Raw genomic sequence first — 16,656 nt, 5'->3', positions numbered from 1 at the left:
TAAGTTGTGGAGAACAAAAGAAACAGGAATTGCCACACAAGGCCCTCCTGCCCCAAGGAAGCTCTGACACTTAAGAATCTCTAGTTAGATTCTGGCCCCAGATGGCCCTTCCTTCACAGGGCTAGCTGAAGCGGTCCACTACCTCTCCAGTCAGTCATTACTGAATTGGTGTTTTCCTCTTTTGATTCCTCCCTCCAGGCTTGACACTTTGCACAGGTGAAGCAAGATGGGCCTGATTGAGTTCACAGGCTCACATTAAAACCTTCTTGGTCAGTGTGGGTTCTGTATACCCCATCACAGGTAGGTAAGTATGAGAGCACCCTGTTTCACAGGGTGTAAACCAAGATGCATTGAGACTGAGTACTTCAGAGTCACACAAGAGTCAGCAGAAAGGACTTTATAAATGAAAGCTTCAAATTCTGCAGAAGTTATTTAGTCTCCATGCTCACCAGGGAAGGCTTGTCCCTAGCAGGTGGGATTATTTCAGGTCATGCTCCAAATTGGACATATTGCACTATATGTGTGTTGTCAGTAAGCTATCCATATGACCAATAAGTCCCAAACTATGTTAATCACATCCCATAGGTATCCTCAGTCCATTAAGGAGACCCTACCAGCACCAATGTCTGCTGTTGCTCTGGTGGAGTTCAGTGATCTGCTTCATTCTGAGACTGGTTCCATCTGCACAGCACCATCTATATGTGGGAAGCTCAGCCCTTAAAAGCATAGCTCCTAATACCACTGTCCCATGTATCAGTGACCAGGGTGCAAGCTTAAATCTCTGAAACAGTTTTAACATCCTTCCTATTTTATGCAGCTATTATTGGGAATCATGCAGGCTAAGGGCTTTCCCCTTGTCATGGTGGATGGCTATCACCAGTTTTTTCTACAGCATTCCTAAGGAGTAAGCAAACTATGTTCACAGGATACCATCTTTTTTGGGCTTGATTTACTCTGCAAGATTAGATGTAACTTGCACCCTTGTCAAATGCAGCACATGCATTATGCAGGCCCCAGAAGAAGTTGTGTATAACAGTAGGAGGGAAGATCTTTGCGTCTTACATATGATGGGATAAGCTCATTGTCTGGGAGAAAAAGGACAAAGTAGAGCAAGAAGGCCATTTTGGTGGGCATCAGGTATGGAAAACTTGCTGCAGTTTTATGTCATGCTGGAGACACTGATTTAGTTTTAACATCAGCAAGTGGCAGTGAAGCATCTTACAGGGAGATTGAAAAGGAAAAAAATATTAGAGGCTAAATGCTGCCCTCCGACATACGGAAACAACTTCTGTTGAGGCCAATGGGAGTTGCCTGCTTGTATGAACTTCATGTAGAACTGTGGTGTTGAAATGCTAAGACTTGAACCTAGTTACCTTATGATACTCAAATGTAGATATTTTACCTTCAAACAAAGCTCAGTGCCAGGGGTGGTGCGTAAGTGCAAGACACTATCGTTTTGGAGTCAGGGGAGAGGTAAAACATGTTCCTGATTGGTCAGTTCTTTGTGGACCTGTCAGTATCTCTCATCTGTGACCCATAAGAACTAAATTCTTACGAAATCAAGTCGTCATTCCATCCTTTGTGCTTTTTGAGTCGAATTCTGTTTTAACAATTTACTGAATACCTCAGGTCAGTGATCTCCAATCTTTTCCAGGTGGTAGGCGCCAGATGATGAGCCACCAAGGACCATGGCCGAAATGCCCCGAGAGGCAGCAACGTCAAGAGGTGTCGCCGCCGAAAATCAGCGACATTTCAGTGGCGACGCCTCTTGATGACGCCGCTTTTCGGCAGATGCTTGTCTGCCAGCCAGTACGCGGGCACACATAGATGCCCCGGTGGGCTCCATGGCGCCTGTGAGCACTGCATTGGGGACCCCTGCCTCAGGTGACTGATGCTATGGCAGTGAAGACAAAACTCTGTCATATTTAGTCAACACATTTGAAATGTGCTTGGTGTGATCTTTTCCTGAGTTCTGAGGAAAATGTTATGGCATTTTTCTCTTGGTTCAATTTAGATATGAAGATAATCTGTTAAATTATTGGAGATTTGGGCAGGGGGGACACTTTTTTTTCTTCCATATCTGCAAGATATTTGCTAAACTATTCAAAATAAGAACAACTTGAAATACAGATATTTTGTGTTTCATTCTTATTTTTAATAAGTTGAGAGTTTTGCTTAATAAAGGGGTGCAGAGTCTCAATCTTATTTTGAAACATGAAATTACATGGGAGGATGACCAACATATTTGGTCACATGTGCATTTGACTAAATTCAATGAAAAATAACACCATGGTGTAGAATCAGGTACCCACTCATAGTCAGCATGAATATAGCGCAATTCCTTTTATAGTAAAATGGACTTTAAGCCCCAAGTAATTTCAATGCATCATAATGGACCAGTTGCAGTTCCAGTTTTATATCTTTGCATACGGGTAAAATTTCATTCTCCCGTGCAAGAGGCTAATCTGGACTACATGTTACTAAAGTCGCCCCTAAGTTCTCACATGGGACTTCTTGGCTTTCTGCACAGTGGTCAGTTTCACACAGTAAAGTTGTTCAAGTACTGCCCTTCCGTATAAGGGGGTTCCATTTGATAACTTTAGAAACAAATTCCTAATGTTTTATTTCATGAAACACTTTATGTATTTAAATCCTCCATAGTTTCTTTCTGACCATTGTAAATTGGAACACTTGGTATCTGTCTCACCATGCATATGTACAATAGAATTGTGCAGCACAGTAAATTGAAACCGTACAGTGTGTGAAAAGTTTTCATATGCACTCTGCTAGTATTTATTTTGATGTTTCAAAGTCACTTTATATCTGTGCATGCAGGATCCAAGTCAATACAGATCAAAAGTGGTTATGACATCACTTTTGGTCAACTGTTTGTTTCTATGGAAACAACCTGCATCATATTTTTTTCCAGACGCTGTCTACATTTTGAAGTATTCTTTGTTTTTCTGTATTTCAACAGGCCTTGAACAGGGGTATCGCAGCTGTTAAGGAAGATGCTGTGGAAATGCTGGCCAGCTATGGGCTGGCCTATTCCCTTATGAAGTTCTTCACAGGTCCAATGAGTGACTTCAAGAATGTGGGTTTGGTGTTTGTGAACAGCAAAAGAGACAGGACCAAAGCCGTTTTGTGCATGGTTGTGGCTGGTGCAGTGGCTGCTGTATTTCATACCTTGATAGGTAAGCCTTTCTCACTATTTACTTAAGGTACCCTGCAACCTGGGTGACTTTGCTTCCCCATCCCATCCCCCAGAGCTGCTTAACCTGCAGCTCTCCTCACACTTAGAAATGAAAACTTAGGAGGACTTATGAGATTGTCTTGTGGCTGGAGTTCCGTGTAGACTACAAAATGTCACTGTTTTAGAATGATAGATTCCATCTGTAGTTCTTGCTCATGCACCACTACTACCAGTGTGTGATTGTTCAACTTACCGCTGGCCTGTTTCATCTGTGTTTGGCAGTAGCACTGTTGTCAGGCTGGAACCAGGTCATAGCACTGCAATACTGCTGTGCAGATGGGATTCGTCTGTGTAAATGGGTTTCACAGCTACTTTCTGTAGGAGGCCATCCCAATGTGTTAGAAGTGTTTTTTTCTTCAGTCAGGACTTCCTAGCACCTTTAGTAGATGTAAGTAGATATTTTACATTGCCACTCACATCTCAGTAGGAGCATCTTAATATCTGTTCCCCCATGCCAGCCATTTCATAATGATAAACTGTGTAGTAAAGAGGATCAGACAGGCTGATTTAAAAATAACCAGTATTACCTTCTGTTAGCCGTGGTCAAAGCTACTTTGTCCATTTCTGGTGGATAGCTAAGCTCTTGCACCAGCTACTACAGACATCACATCTTGCAAAACCCAAGAGCCACTGGCAAGCAAGACCAGGACCCTGACTGGAGCAGGGAGAATATACAAATAGACCTGGAGTTGGCTAGGAAGAAGTTAACAATATTTGCAGATTTCTGCAAGACCCACCAAATGTGATATTGAACTGAGTATCAACCAGTATGATGGAATATTCAAGGCCATGAAGGTCTAGTATCTGAGAACATTAGACCACAACCAAGAGCCTAGAAGAAATTGGACCTCATGCATCTTTAAGAGCCGTACCAGCTCTGGTGCCCCAAACAACCTCCAATCCCCTTACAGAATGGAGATTGATGTAGCCCTTGCAACAAGGAAAGTGAGGAAGAGGAAACTGAGCAGGAGGAAGAAAGTCAAGTCCCTGTAACAGGTAAAGTGTTTGGTATTCCTTATACCTGTGTGCTTTCGGAGGGGAGGGATGGGGAAGGAATGCAAGGAATGCGAATGGATTCGGGCAGCCATCTCGGGGCCTGCTGTTCTCTGGAAACTAAGCAGGTGTTTTGTGGCAATATCTATCACTGTACATGGAGCTACAAAGGGTGGCCTGCACATGGGACCCATTGTTCATTGTCAGGTTGTCAGTATCTCAACCACCGCACGCCCTGCAATTCATCATGCAGGCCCTGCCCTTGTACTTACTGTACTTGCATAAGAGCCTTATGGAAGAACAGAAGTCCACTGATGTTATCTCCTGGCTTGGTGCCGCCTTTTAATCATGCTTAGCAGCCCTATGACCTTTTAAACATGCAGAAACAGGCACCCAGTGTTAAGGCATCCCATGTTAAGACCATGGCCCCACATGTTAATTAAAAGGCTAATTTTATCCTTTGTTGTTGTTATTACAGTATGTAGGCAATGTGCTTATTGGCTGCAGTAGCCCTTTGCCAAGGTCAACCTGTCATTAATTTAACAAGTTAAAAAACCATCAGTGAAATTAATTAATTTATATCTCTGACATCCACAGGCCACCTCAATGTATGGGGATAGCTCAGGATTTTGTACTGAAGATTATAAGCAGTTAGTGTTGTAAACTCATATTCATTTGCAAGATCTGCCATAAGATTTCTTGGCTTGGCTCTTTCCCCAGCCTTGAGATGGTCTTTCAGTTGCTCACCTTGTCCAGTTTGTGTACCAGGTTGAACAGAGGGCAGTTTTACCAGCTGTGAAGAGTTCATTTTTCTGATCCATTTAATTTTGTTTTTAAGCCATATGGGCTACTGCTGTCTCACAGGAAATCAGCCAGATTTCCGAGCTGACGGCTATAGATCAGGGGTAGGCAACCTCTGGCACGTGTGCCGAAGGCGGCACACGAGCTGATTTTCAGTGGCACTCACACTGCCTGGGTCCTGGCCACCAGTCCAGGGGGCTCTGCATTTTAATTTAGTTTTAAATGAAGCTTAAACATTTTAAAAGCCTTATTTACTTTACATACAACAATAGTTTAGTTATATATTACAGATTTATACAAAGAGACCTTCTAAAAACGTTAAAATGTATTACTGGCATGTGAAACCTTAAATAAGAGTGAATAAATGAAGACTCAGCACACCACTTCTGAAAGGTTGCTGACCTCTGCTATAGATGAATTGCTTCTTAGGTACATGGGGCTTTTGGTCAGAGATGGCTGTGGGTAGTTATTTCTAAACAGGCTGATTGAGTTACCCAAGGTTTGCTGAACTTCAGAGCACTGCTGTGGTCTGAACCTCTTATGCCCAATGTTTCCATTTATGAAGAGAAAAAAATCTATATCTATAGCTATATAAATATATACTTGCCAAACCTTAAAGTCTGAGTGAAGGGGCTTCACTCAAATCTTCCAGCTGTACATGGAGGCAGAATGAAAATATTACAAAATATTTTCAACATGTGTATGCCTGAAAATATATGAAGACCACCTCTGAGAGTGGAGGAGGACCCAAGACAATGGCATTAGTCAGATTCCCAGCACTAAATGATTATGTGATGCTGCTGAGTTATGTCTCAAGTTCCCTTTGAACATATTTTAAAACCTGCGTATCCCTTTCTGACCTACAGATGTACAGCCTCTAAAGTGCGGTGGGAAGAAGAGAAGGAGGAACCAAGTGACAGTCTGGCAGCTGGTCTTCAGCAGCTGTGAGATTGTCACAACCTCTGCCAGGAAGCAAAAGGCCCAGGGTATTGATGCTCAACAAATTAAAAAAATATTTCCAGACTGCAGTGAGAGTCTCTGATGTAGTCTGTAGGTGAAGAACAAGGGAAGGCAACATGTCTGTCCTTCATGGAGTGTGAGACTCAACCATGGAAGAACAAAAAACCCAGGGAAACAAGAGAAGAGTCTTGTTCTTGGCTGAGAAGAGTCAGAGGGAAGAAGACATCAAGTGGCAGTGGAGGAGGAAATGCCCATTTGCAGCTATGATTGATTCTATCAGCAGCACTCAGAACTGATGAAGAGCAGCCCCCACTCCTTTATTGCCAAAAATGACTGCTTCAGCCCTGTGACTCACACTTACTTCCTTCTCCACTAGGATCACCTTTCTAGCCCTTTACATGAGCTATAGGAGTCCTCTCTGTGGGTGTCCAGCTGAGCCAAACAATCCAGACTCAGATCTGCAAATTGTGTGTATCTTGCACTTACACCTCCCGGACCCCAAATCACTATAGCCTCACCAACAATTTTCAAAACACATCCTGGGCAAGTAATATGAGGAATTGAGAACGTCAGTGGCTTGGCCAGGATCACCCAGGAAAATGATGTCAGAAATGGGAATTGAAACCACATTTCCTTCCCACTTACACTCCCAGTCTAATGTCTTAGCCACAAAACCATCCTTCCACTGGCCATTTCAGTTTAGAGCTAGGCATTGAAATGTATGCTCTATTCCTTATCCTGTGATGTTTTGGGGTCAGCTGCCACCACCAGTTAATTGAAGTATAATTTTGTGGGAAGTATGTTACATCTCAGGGTATAAACAAGCTGCAACTTACTTCTGAGTATTGTGTAGGAGTAGCATCTGGGAAGGAAAAGTGTGCTGTGAGGGAAGGAATATGATATAACAGAGATGTCATTTATTGCATGCATACAAAAATTTGCTACATCTTACCAATATTAAACTTCTCAGAGAAGGGGATTAATTTACATTACAATTCTCCATTTTATCAGATAGTTGGCAGCTGTTCTGTACTAACTGGGACCTGTTTAATACTAGCTTCATGATAGGTCATTCTGCATCTTCCCCTTTGCAGTAGACACAATAGCACAATTCATCCCTTATCAGTAGAGCTCTGCAAATCAGCAGATATCCGCTTTATATCTGAGGATGCAGATATCCATGAACCATGTTTGCGGATCGGATACCGATATAAATTTTGTATCCATGCAGGGCTCTGCTGATCAGATTTCCTGTTTTGGCACTTTTTGCCATTTACTTCACACTTTCAGCAGGAGTTTCAAGATGCTGGAATAACACTCTGGCCATTTCTTTTCAATTGAATATATATGTTGCATTCGCCATTGCTGACGTTCTAGGAATGACAAAAACCAGCAGTAGCTTTGAAGATGGAGCTAAAGTCATAGCCCCTGTGACTAAGTAGACACCTCTACATCCCCTTCCTCTTGCAAATTCAGACTGCCACCATTTTGCTCCTGGTGAGGCAGTAGATGAAGTGTCACTTATCAGCTTCAGCACAAAGCAGTTCGAACTTCAGCAGCCAGGCTAACAGATGGCTGAATCCCCAAGAAGCCCGTAGCAATGCCATTCATTTTCCATTGTGGTTACAGACACAGGCCCCTATCCTGCAAGCACCTGCACAGGAGAGTGGCTTTACAGTTGTTAATAATCCCCCTGGACTCCATGGGACTAATCACATTCATAGTGACTGGTGCATGAAGGATCAAGGGCCTGGTTTCCAGCTAACATGGTCAATAGTTGTTAGTGCCAAAAAATATAGCATGTGAATGAAGGTTAACTGCACCTTTTTAGTGGTCAGTCAAGTTCTAAACATGCCCACCTGACTAGCTGATACCAAATGTTCTGCCGCCTGTAGCATAGTCTGGAACACTGACCTGACCATGAGTCAGGTTATCCCGGTTCTTCTAATCATAGTTTTCATAGACTTCTGGTGGGATTCTTGTTCTAATCACCTAGCCTATCATTAAAGTAATCATCATCCATGCCTATTTTGCAGGGGGTGATGAGACAGAACTCATTAAAAAGGGTATAATGCATTGACATCCTGAGATGATGATGCTGTAGCAGTAGCTAACATTAACAATTTACATTTCTGCTAATTAACTTAGTCATTTTCTCCTCAACAACATAGTCACAGAGCAGAGAAGGAATGGAGTGAGCCCAGACTCAAATTTGGTTTATTTTTTGGCCAGTTAAAATGAATCTTACTTTAAAATTGGAACAGCTATATCTGAAGTGTTATGAGGCATTAAGCTGTCTGAGAAATCCTCAGGCATTTCCAGATTTTGAAGAGCTCGAATAAAACAGTGTTCCAACTTTGTGGCACATCTACCTGATGACAAGAAACACAGTTTTTCATTTCACAAGTCTACAAGAACAGTTAATTTTTAAAATTGGCATCAAAGTAGGAAGATGGATTATATCCAGAGAATTCATCAGTTAATCCAAAGCCACCTGTGATATTTTTTCCTGTAGAGCTAATATTTATGTGTGGCTTTATGTCTGAACATTAATGATAGCACCTCCTGGGAGGGTTCTTTTTGTTTCCTTCGTAACACAAGAACAATGTGCAGGGTAGTGGATGACCCCAGAACAACTTGACAGTGGTGCCATTTATTTAAGACTCTGCTGTCATTAATACAGTTTATGCATGGGTCAGCCAAGCTCCAAGAGTGTATTCAGTTGTGCATTTGTTTCAGGGATGTTGACTGTGTGTGGCTCTTGGTATTTTATAGAAGCAGCCATAGGGATTATTCCATTTATATGCACGATATTCCACTAGTCCAATAAATCCAATAGCGGAAAATGCCTGTCCTTATGACTCTGAACAGACTCATATAACACAGAGCCAAGCTAGAGTTTTCACTTAAATGCAAGCAGCAAGACCAAACTGTAGACATATGAAAGTGAATCTATAGAAATTGTATGAGTTATCACGGGAGAACAAAACAGGCTGCTATATTATTAATTTTATATTGTGCTTCCTAATAAGTTCAGCTGGCTTGTCAAGGTTACATTCTAATTAATCAGAGATTGCTTTATTCACATTTGAGAGAGACATGCCTGAATATTGATCATTAAATCTTAGCCGAGAGCAGCCTGCTGATATCCTCTAAGGAGGAAAACAGCTTTTTAGTACCGTCACCAAAAGTGTTTGTCACCTTTCACTTACATGTGGAAATTAGGTTAACTGTTTTAAAGCTTACATTAAACTCAGCTGTTATGACTTCAACAATGTCAAAAATTCAGTAGGTTTTTGTCTAACATTAAGGGATTTCAGTGCTTGTAAAACATGCCAGATTGAAAGCCCTGGAGAGTGAAGTGGCACAAAAAGCGGGAATGTGCTAATAAAGTTCGCAGATGACACGAAGCTGGGGGGTATTGCTAACACAGAGAAGGACCGGGATATCATACAGGAAGATCTGGATGACCTTGTAAACTGGAGTAATAGTAATAGGATGAAATTTAATAGTGAAAAGTGCAAGGTCATGCACTTAGGGATTAATAATAAGAACTTTAGATATAGATTGGGGATGCATCAGTTGGAAGCAACAGAGGACGAGAAGGACCTTGGGATATTGGTAGATCGCAGGATGACTATGAGCCGCCAATGTGATACAGCCGTTAAAAAAGCTAATGCGGTTTTAGGATGCATCAGGCGAGGTATTTCCAGCAAAGATAAGGAGATGTTAGTACCGTTATATAAGGCGCTGGTGAGACCCCACCTGGAATACTGTGTGCAGTTCTGGTCTCCCATGTTTAAGAAGGATGAATTCAAACTGGAACAGGTTCAGAGACAGGCTACTAGGATGATCCGAGGAATGGAAAACTGTCATATGAAAGGAGACTCAAAGAGCTTGGCTTGTTTAGTCTAGCCAAAAGAAGGCTTAGGGGGGATATGCTTGCTCTTTATAAATATATCAGAGGGATTAATATTAGGGAGGGAGAGGAATTATTTAAGCTTAGTACCAATGTAGATACAAGAACGAATGGGTATAAACTAGACACTAGGAAGTTTAGACTTGAAATTAGACAAAGGTTTCTAACCATTAGAGGAGTGAAGTTCTGGAACAGCCTTCCAAGGGGAGTAGTGGGGGCAAAAGACATATCTGGCTTTGAGATTAAGCTTGATAAGTTTATGGAAGGGATTGTATGACGGGAGAGCCTAATTTTGGCAATTGATCTTTGATTATCACCAGATAAGTGTGCCCAGTGGTTGGTGATGGGATGTTGGATGGGATGGGATCTGAGTTACTGCAGAGAATTCTTTTCTGGGTGCTGGCTGGCGGGTCTTGCCCACATGCTCAGGGTTTAGCTGATTGCCATAATTGGGGTCGGGAGGGAATTTTCCTCCAGGGCAGATTGGCAGAGGCCCTGGAGGTTTTTCGCCTTCCCCTGCAGCGTGGGGCATGGGTCACTTGCTGGTGGATTCTCTGCAGCTTGAGGCCTTTGAACCACAATTTGAAGACTTCAATAACTCAGGCATAGGTTAGGGGTTTGTTATAGAAGTGGACGGGTAGGGTTCTGTGGCCTGCTTTGTGCAGGGGGTCAGACTAGATGATCACATTGGTCCCTTCTGACCCTAGAATCTATGAAAAAGTGCTCTGTCTAGGGAATAGGTCCTTTTGGGGCAGAAGCTGTACAAGCCTCTCCGTAGTGCCCTGCCAATGTGCTCCAACCCTTGTTGGTGAGAACATTTCCAGGAGTCAGGCTGGTTCTGTCTCATCCAGTCCTTGGCCACTAATTGAGGTTTTTCTGACCATGCACTTTTTTTTTAAATCTCTATATCTTTCAGAGCCAAGATGGTTGCTCTACTGTCTGCTTTTATGGAGTGGGGAAAAAAGAGAGGGCTGAGAAAGTGAAGAGCCTCTTTTGCTCAATGTCCTCTCCATCCTCAGTTGCTCATGGAAGCCCCTCTGCAAGAAATGGGTCCACAGGGTGCAAAGGGCAGGAAGGGACTGGGTCAAGAGGATATTTGCCCCTGTAAGGAACTTAACACCGTGTAGCTCCTGCAAGAGTTTTAGCTGTCTTACCACATGGTTTTAGTCTATAGAATTGAGGCACAGGTGTGGACGGAACCTAACACAGACCTCACAGAATCTGAGCGCAATGAAATATGTTCTTCACATCTTTTCCAAAGTTGCACAAGCTCATTCAAGTCAGTTTTTATTTTAGGGAACAGACGAGGTGCTGCTGTGCAATGAAAGCAACAGCATTCAAAGGAATTGTAAAAATCTGTAGGTAGCACACACTGTTTGCAAAGTATTGAGTGAAAACTTAAGTGGGCACATAGATATTTGCTTTTAAAAAATAGCCACAGCTGGTATCAGTTGATATGCAAAAATTATCACAAAATGACTATTTTAAGGAAAAAGAACTGGGGCAACCTGCCAGGACTCAGGAAGTAAGGTTAGAGTTCTATTTTACAGAGTGGTTCCCTGGTACTATTCAAAAGGCGATTGTTTGGGAGTGACTCTAAGTACAGCTTGGTGATTACTAGAGTGATCTGACAGACTGCAAGCCTAGCCATAATAATATAGATAGCAGAAATTTCGTAAGGATTAGAGAACAAATATAAAATGGAGGGTTTATTTGTTTATCTTGCTTTGTGTTTTCCCAGCCTTCTGGTGGAAATATGTTACCCCCATTCCTGTTTCTATCATTAGATCTAGTTGTCATTACTTGCCCATCATTTTAGAAGAGTGTTCTAATGAGCGATAAACCTTTCTTTGAATCCCCTAACCTTGTGACTATGTTATCACTCAGTAATTGCAAAACAGTGCTAGGCTCAGTTCCTCTGACTGTCCTCAAACATTGTTCTATGTTAAATATAACACTGGTGCCTTAAACCCTTCAACAAAACTGAGGTTTTGTGGCAGTGTAAACAAATCTTCTACCTTCTTGAGTAACCTGCCAGTTCCACTAGGATAGCTGGTTTTAGGCTAGAACAAAGCTAGATAGGACCACCAGTATTAACACACATGGATTGGATAATATAAGCAAATGTATAAAGTATGTGACATGCTGTTAAGTATCTGTGTATGTCTTTTGTAATAGAGTGAAATGTGTGCAAAAAAAATTGCAATAGTAGCATGACTTGTCAACCTTAGCACTCTTTTACCAGTTTTTTTAAAATGTGAGTTTATACATCTTTATAGTGGTTTTTAAAAGTTATTGGGATTTATTTTTCTTTCCCCACCTGTAATGTTAGGATCTAGTACTGAGAGTCCAGCTATATTGTCCTTAAATGAAAAGGAAGTTGTGTCACATTTTAGAAACCTCTAAAATTGGGAAGTTCAAAGCCACTTTAACTAACGTTTTAAAAATAGCTCTTACCTAAGGATGAACCAGGACTAGAAACAGGTGCACCGCCCACTGAAAAGTTGGAATTGTACAGTTTCCATTAGCACAGATAATCCATTTCTAGCCTTGTGATATATTAGCCCTTAAACCATGGAAAGAAAGTGACAGCCACCTGAGGCTGCCTCCGAGATTTTTGCAGTGTTAGAACAAGTGGCAGTATAAATGATAGGTGGACAAGGTGAAGGGGAGGCCATCACATGGCCATAGATGCAGTTTGTTGCATGCCTTTATAATTCATCATGCGATTTCCCTGTTTTGTACTTGTTTGATAGGTAATATTATCAGTGTTATATGGTGCTATGTGTTTTATAAACTTTTAAGAGTACTTACAAGCTTGTTCTCTTCATATGTACCTGCAAAATACATTGAATGGCTGTATTTGTAAGACGCTACAAAAACCCTTGATTAGGAGGAGAAGGTGGGATTTTCAGAAGTGCCTAGAGGTTAGATGCCTAACTCACACAGGTGCTTTTGAACATCCCAGCTAGAATCTGTCAGTTTAACCAAATTATTTTTTTTCCATTCTGTTATTTCTGCAGCATATAGTGATTTGGGGTATTACATTATTAACAAGCTGCACCATGTGGATGAATCGGTGGGAAGTAAAACTAGACGGGCCTTCCTTTATCTTGCTGCCTTCCCTTTTATGGATGCCATGGTGAGTGTCTGGCTCAGAACGGAATTTTAGTTGTCACTTCTCTCTGTGATGTTCCCAGCTTTTAGAACTCAACTATTTGATAGGTATTTGGAGACTCATTGAAGGAGAGCTTGCCCATGCAAGTAATTCCTCTGCTCTGTTAAAGATTTTGCAGACTATGCTACTGATGTATACCTACACCCCAATCACTTTCTCCAAATAACTAAGTATGAAAAGAAGTGGCATCAGTGAGTTACTTTTACTTTTTAAAGGCAGGATTTTGTAGCAATATTCAGTATACCCATTGGCCAGTGAGACCAGAGCTAAATTTTAAACACAATGAAAGCTGGTGAATAAAAAGAAAACCTATTACTTGGATTTGTTAGAACTTTAATAACACCTCCCGCCACCAGGAATAAAGGCTGCTTCTCATTACTGTATTCCCTTCTCAGCAGCTACTGTACAGTCATTTAAACTGAGCCTCTCTCCCAGCCCTGGCAAAGAGTTAAAAGCTGCAGTGTCTTCTCTGTGTTATTGGCCTAGATTTGTTCAGATTCACATGGGAGTCTGACTCAGATGTAGGAAAGAGCTTCATAACTGGTTTGTGTAAAGTTCAGCAGTAAGAAAGTAGTCAGGGCCTGGAACCTGAACCTAATAGATGTATCCATGTTAGTCACTTTCTAAACAAAGTTCTGTCCTTTACAGGCTTGGACCCATGCTGGCATTCTGTTGAAACACAAGCACAGTTTCCTTGTGGGATGTGCCTCCATCTCAGATGTCATAGCTCAGGTAATGACTCATCTCAGCAAAAGTTGTACCTGCTGCGCTATGGGCCAAATCCTGGCCCACACTCTGGAGCCCTATCACTACTCTAAACAAGCATTTGAGGTTTCCCTCAGCATGTCAAAACTCCTTGCTGGCTTACAACCTGCTTTACACCTTCCTCCTAGCATGCTGGCAGAGGCGGGGTTTTACCTGGAGCGTGCTGTACTTCAGCAGTCCACACTGCATAGAGTCCCCTCGGTGGCAGTTGTAGCTGAGGCTGCTCTCGCTTCCACACAAGTCAGAACTCCAGGAATGGGGAACCCGGATGGCTTGGCTTAATGCAGTGTCTCACTGCAGCTTTGCCCTTCCTGAAAGGACAGGAGTTCAGTGAAACACAATGGCTGCCACGTGTTCCAGGATATGGTACCTTTATACGAATGTTACTAAAGATTTTAAGCTCTTTTGAAGGAGGAACTGTCTTTTACCATATTTTGTACAGCACCTAGCATAATAGGGCTGAAATCCTGAGTGGGGGCCTCTAGACTATATGACAATAAAATATATATTTGATTCCTGAGTTTTCCCTTCATCCCTCAATTATGCACTTGTTGATTTAACGTGGTGAAATTCCAGCCATACTGCAATAACATATGCTGTTTCCTGAGTGTGAGGATAGCTCAGCAAGCAATATTCTTGTTACAGGCCTTGAAAGTTTCATGTTCAAAACTGCAGTCAGAACTTAGCTTAACCACTTTGGTGCTGCAGTGCATTATTAGGAAGGGGGGTCCTGCATTGTTTCAACTTCCATTACCTGAGTGATGTGTTAAACATATGTCCCCTTCATTCTGCACTTTACTAGACATCCGTTCTGGAAAGTCATTTAAATTCACGTTTGATATCAAGTACCAATATTGCAGTTCTCATTTTTAAAGCGCTTAAACTTGTACACAAATTTAGCTTCACAGCGCCAGGTACATAGGCCAGTATTGCCATCCTAATTTAGAGGTGGGGGTAGTGAAGGCAGAGACGGAGCATGTGACTCATGCAAGGTCAGAGGGACTCCGAACTCAAGAGCTCTGGGCTCCAAATCCTTCATTCAGTTCTCTAGGTCACCTCCCTTTTTTAAGTAAAAACAATCATATACTGAAGGGTTAAACCTTTTGGTCTGTTATCCTGTGTTAGATACTCCTTTTTGCACTGTATACCATGTAGAGTGAAATCTCTGCAATTAATATAAGTTAGAAGTAATTATAACAAGCTAACTTAATACCAAAGAAATCCACTTAATGGGTCTGACTCTCATCTCATTCTGGAGTGATCCTAGAAGTCAGTGGTATAACACTGTGGTATGAAAACACAATGTAGCCAGCTAGGCCTCATTCTCCATGTTTTTGCATCTTGTTTGAACAAAGATTATAACACTACCATCTTAATCTGGCAGTGTTTTATACACACACTTTGCACAAGGGCAAGTTGACTAAACAAGGTGTAAGGACTTTGAAAATGAAGTCCATAATATCTCCTCTTTCTATAACTGAATACCTATGGGACAAGAGCATTTCCAGAAGGCAAAATCACTAACCGCTGGACTTCCCTGCATCAGTTGACACTAGCAAAGTGAACATAAGCAGTAGCAACATCTGTTTAATAAGAATTTTGTTATCTGTAGTCCTGAAGATGTGATTGATGTTTTTTGTCCTGAGCCCTTTAATTCTTTCCTCTCTTGAGCAGCTTTTGGATGAGCAACTTCATTGAAAAAATTTCCATTGTAGCGTCCTAACTCAGCTGTTTTGCAATCCTCCTATAAACAGCATTACCAGCCTAGTAAATACTTACAGATGTTCATTTCTTTTTAAAGCAAGACATACATTAGGTGTAATCGCTGTCTTCACACAATATAAAACCAATGAGAGAAGGATGTATTTAGTACCACAGAACCATGTATTTAGTAAGTAAACCCAACGCTATGTGTTCATTGAGAACTCATTGTTGTCCCAGCCCCTGCCAATAGAGTCATTTTCAGTTCTTTCTCACAGAACCACGTCAAGCAGGCTTCCCAATTTTCCCCATTGGAAACCTCTGGAATTTAACTGAGATGCTTAGACTCTGTGATGAATGTGAAAGAGCTAACGTTATTATCTTAAATACTAAAATCCAGGAAGTGTAATGGGGTTAATTCTCACCATAATCTGATGTATTCCTGGGAGTTAATATTTAGTATTGAAGTTTACCAGTTAGAATTATGCCAAGAGAAAACCCAGCTTTCTCACTTGAAGCCAGTGCAAAGTTCGAATTGAAGTGGGATTCCCTTCTAACCACTGTGTTTTAAATACTGAAAAATCACGTTTGACTTGCTTAAAGAGTCAAAGAAGTCTGTGTTGTGCTTTTTAATATGACTTTAAAAAAAGAGACACTTAGAAATTGATATTGAAAGCATACTCACTATCAAAATGGGTCAACACCATGTGGAATTGATTAGGCTACTGGCCACCTGACCACCTCACTCCCAACACCAAGACTAAATGCATGCAAACGTACTCATCCTTATGGGTACCTGTCCTGCACCTGACCCCTTTACCAGTACTTTGTCCAACTATAGCCTGGTGTCAAATCCTGAATGTGAATTCTCTGGGACAAGGACTGTCTTTGTTCTACTCGTCTACATAGCACCTAGTACAGTGGAAAGCTAATCCCTGACTAGGGCCTCAAGGCACTACCACAGTGTAGTTTGCATCTGTGTGGCAGTGTCAGAGATGGATTGGTTTTGGATACAGCAGGAAATACTGGGCCCTTTGTTTAAAAGAGAAAACCCCTAACCTGTCAACTTGTTTTTTTCCTCTTTTC

The 16,656-nt window shown here is 41.7% G+C and overlaps 1 protein-coding gene across 5 annotated transcripts in view; it reads left to right on the top strand.

The window, feature by feature from the left end:
• ANKH (ANKH inorganic pyrophosphate transport regulator) overlaps positions 1 to 16,656 on the top strand; it is a 164,693-nt gene that overhangs the window by 99,818 nt on the left and 48,219 nt on the right. For 3 of the 5 annotated variants that reach the window (XM_050937492.1, XM_050937491.1, XM_050937493.1), the window contains 3 exons: positions 2,978 to 3,194; positions 12,950 to 13,068; positions 13,753 to 13,836. In XM_050937492.1, the coding sequence (XP_050793449.1) occupies positions 2,978 to 3,194; positions 12,950 to 13,068; positions 13,753 to 13,836 (420 nt within the window). Of the gene's footprint in view, positions 1 to 198; positions 305 to 2,977; positions 3,195 to 12,949; positions 13,069 to 13,752; positions 13,837 to 16,656 lie in introns of all 5 variants that reach the window. The other 2 variants (XM_050937494.1, XM_050937495.1) reach the window with 2 other exon arrangements.

The sequence above is a fragment of the Gopherus flavomarginatus genome, chromosome 2 (genome assembly GCF_025201925.1).
Source record: "Gopherus flavomarginatus isolate rGopFla2 chromosome 2, rGopFla2.mat.asm, whole genome shotgun sequence".
NCBI lineage: Eukaryota > Metazoa > Chordata > Testudines > Testudinidae > Gopherus > Gopherus flavomarginatus.
The sequence above is the reverse complement of the archived record's forward strand: the minus strand, read 5'-3'. Positions and strand labels throughout refer to the sequence as shown.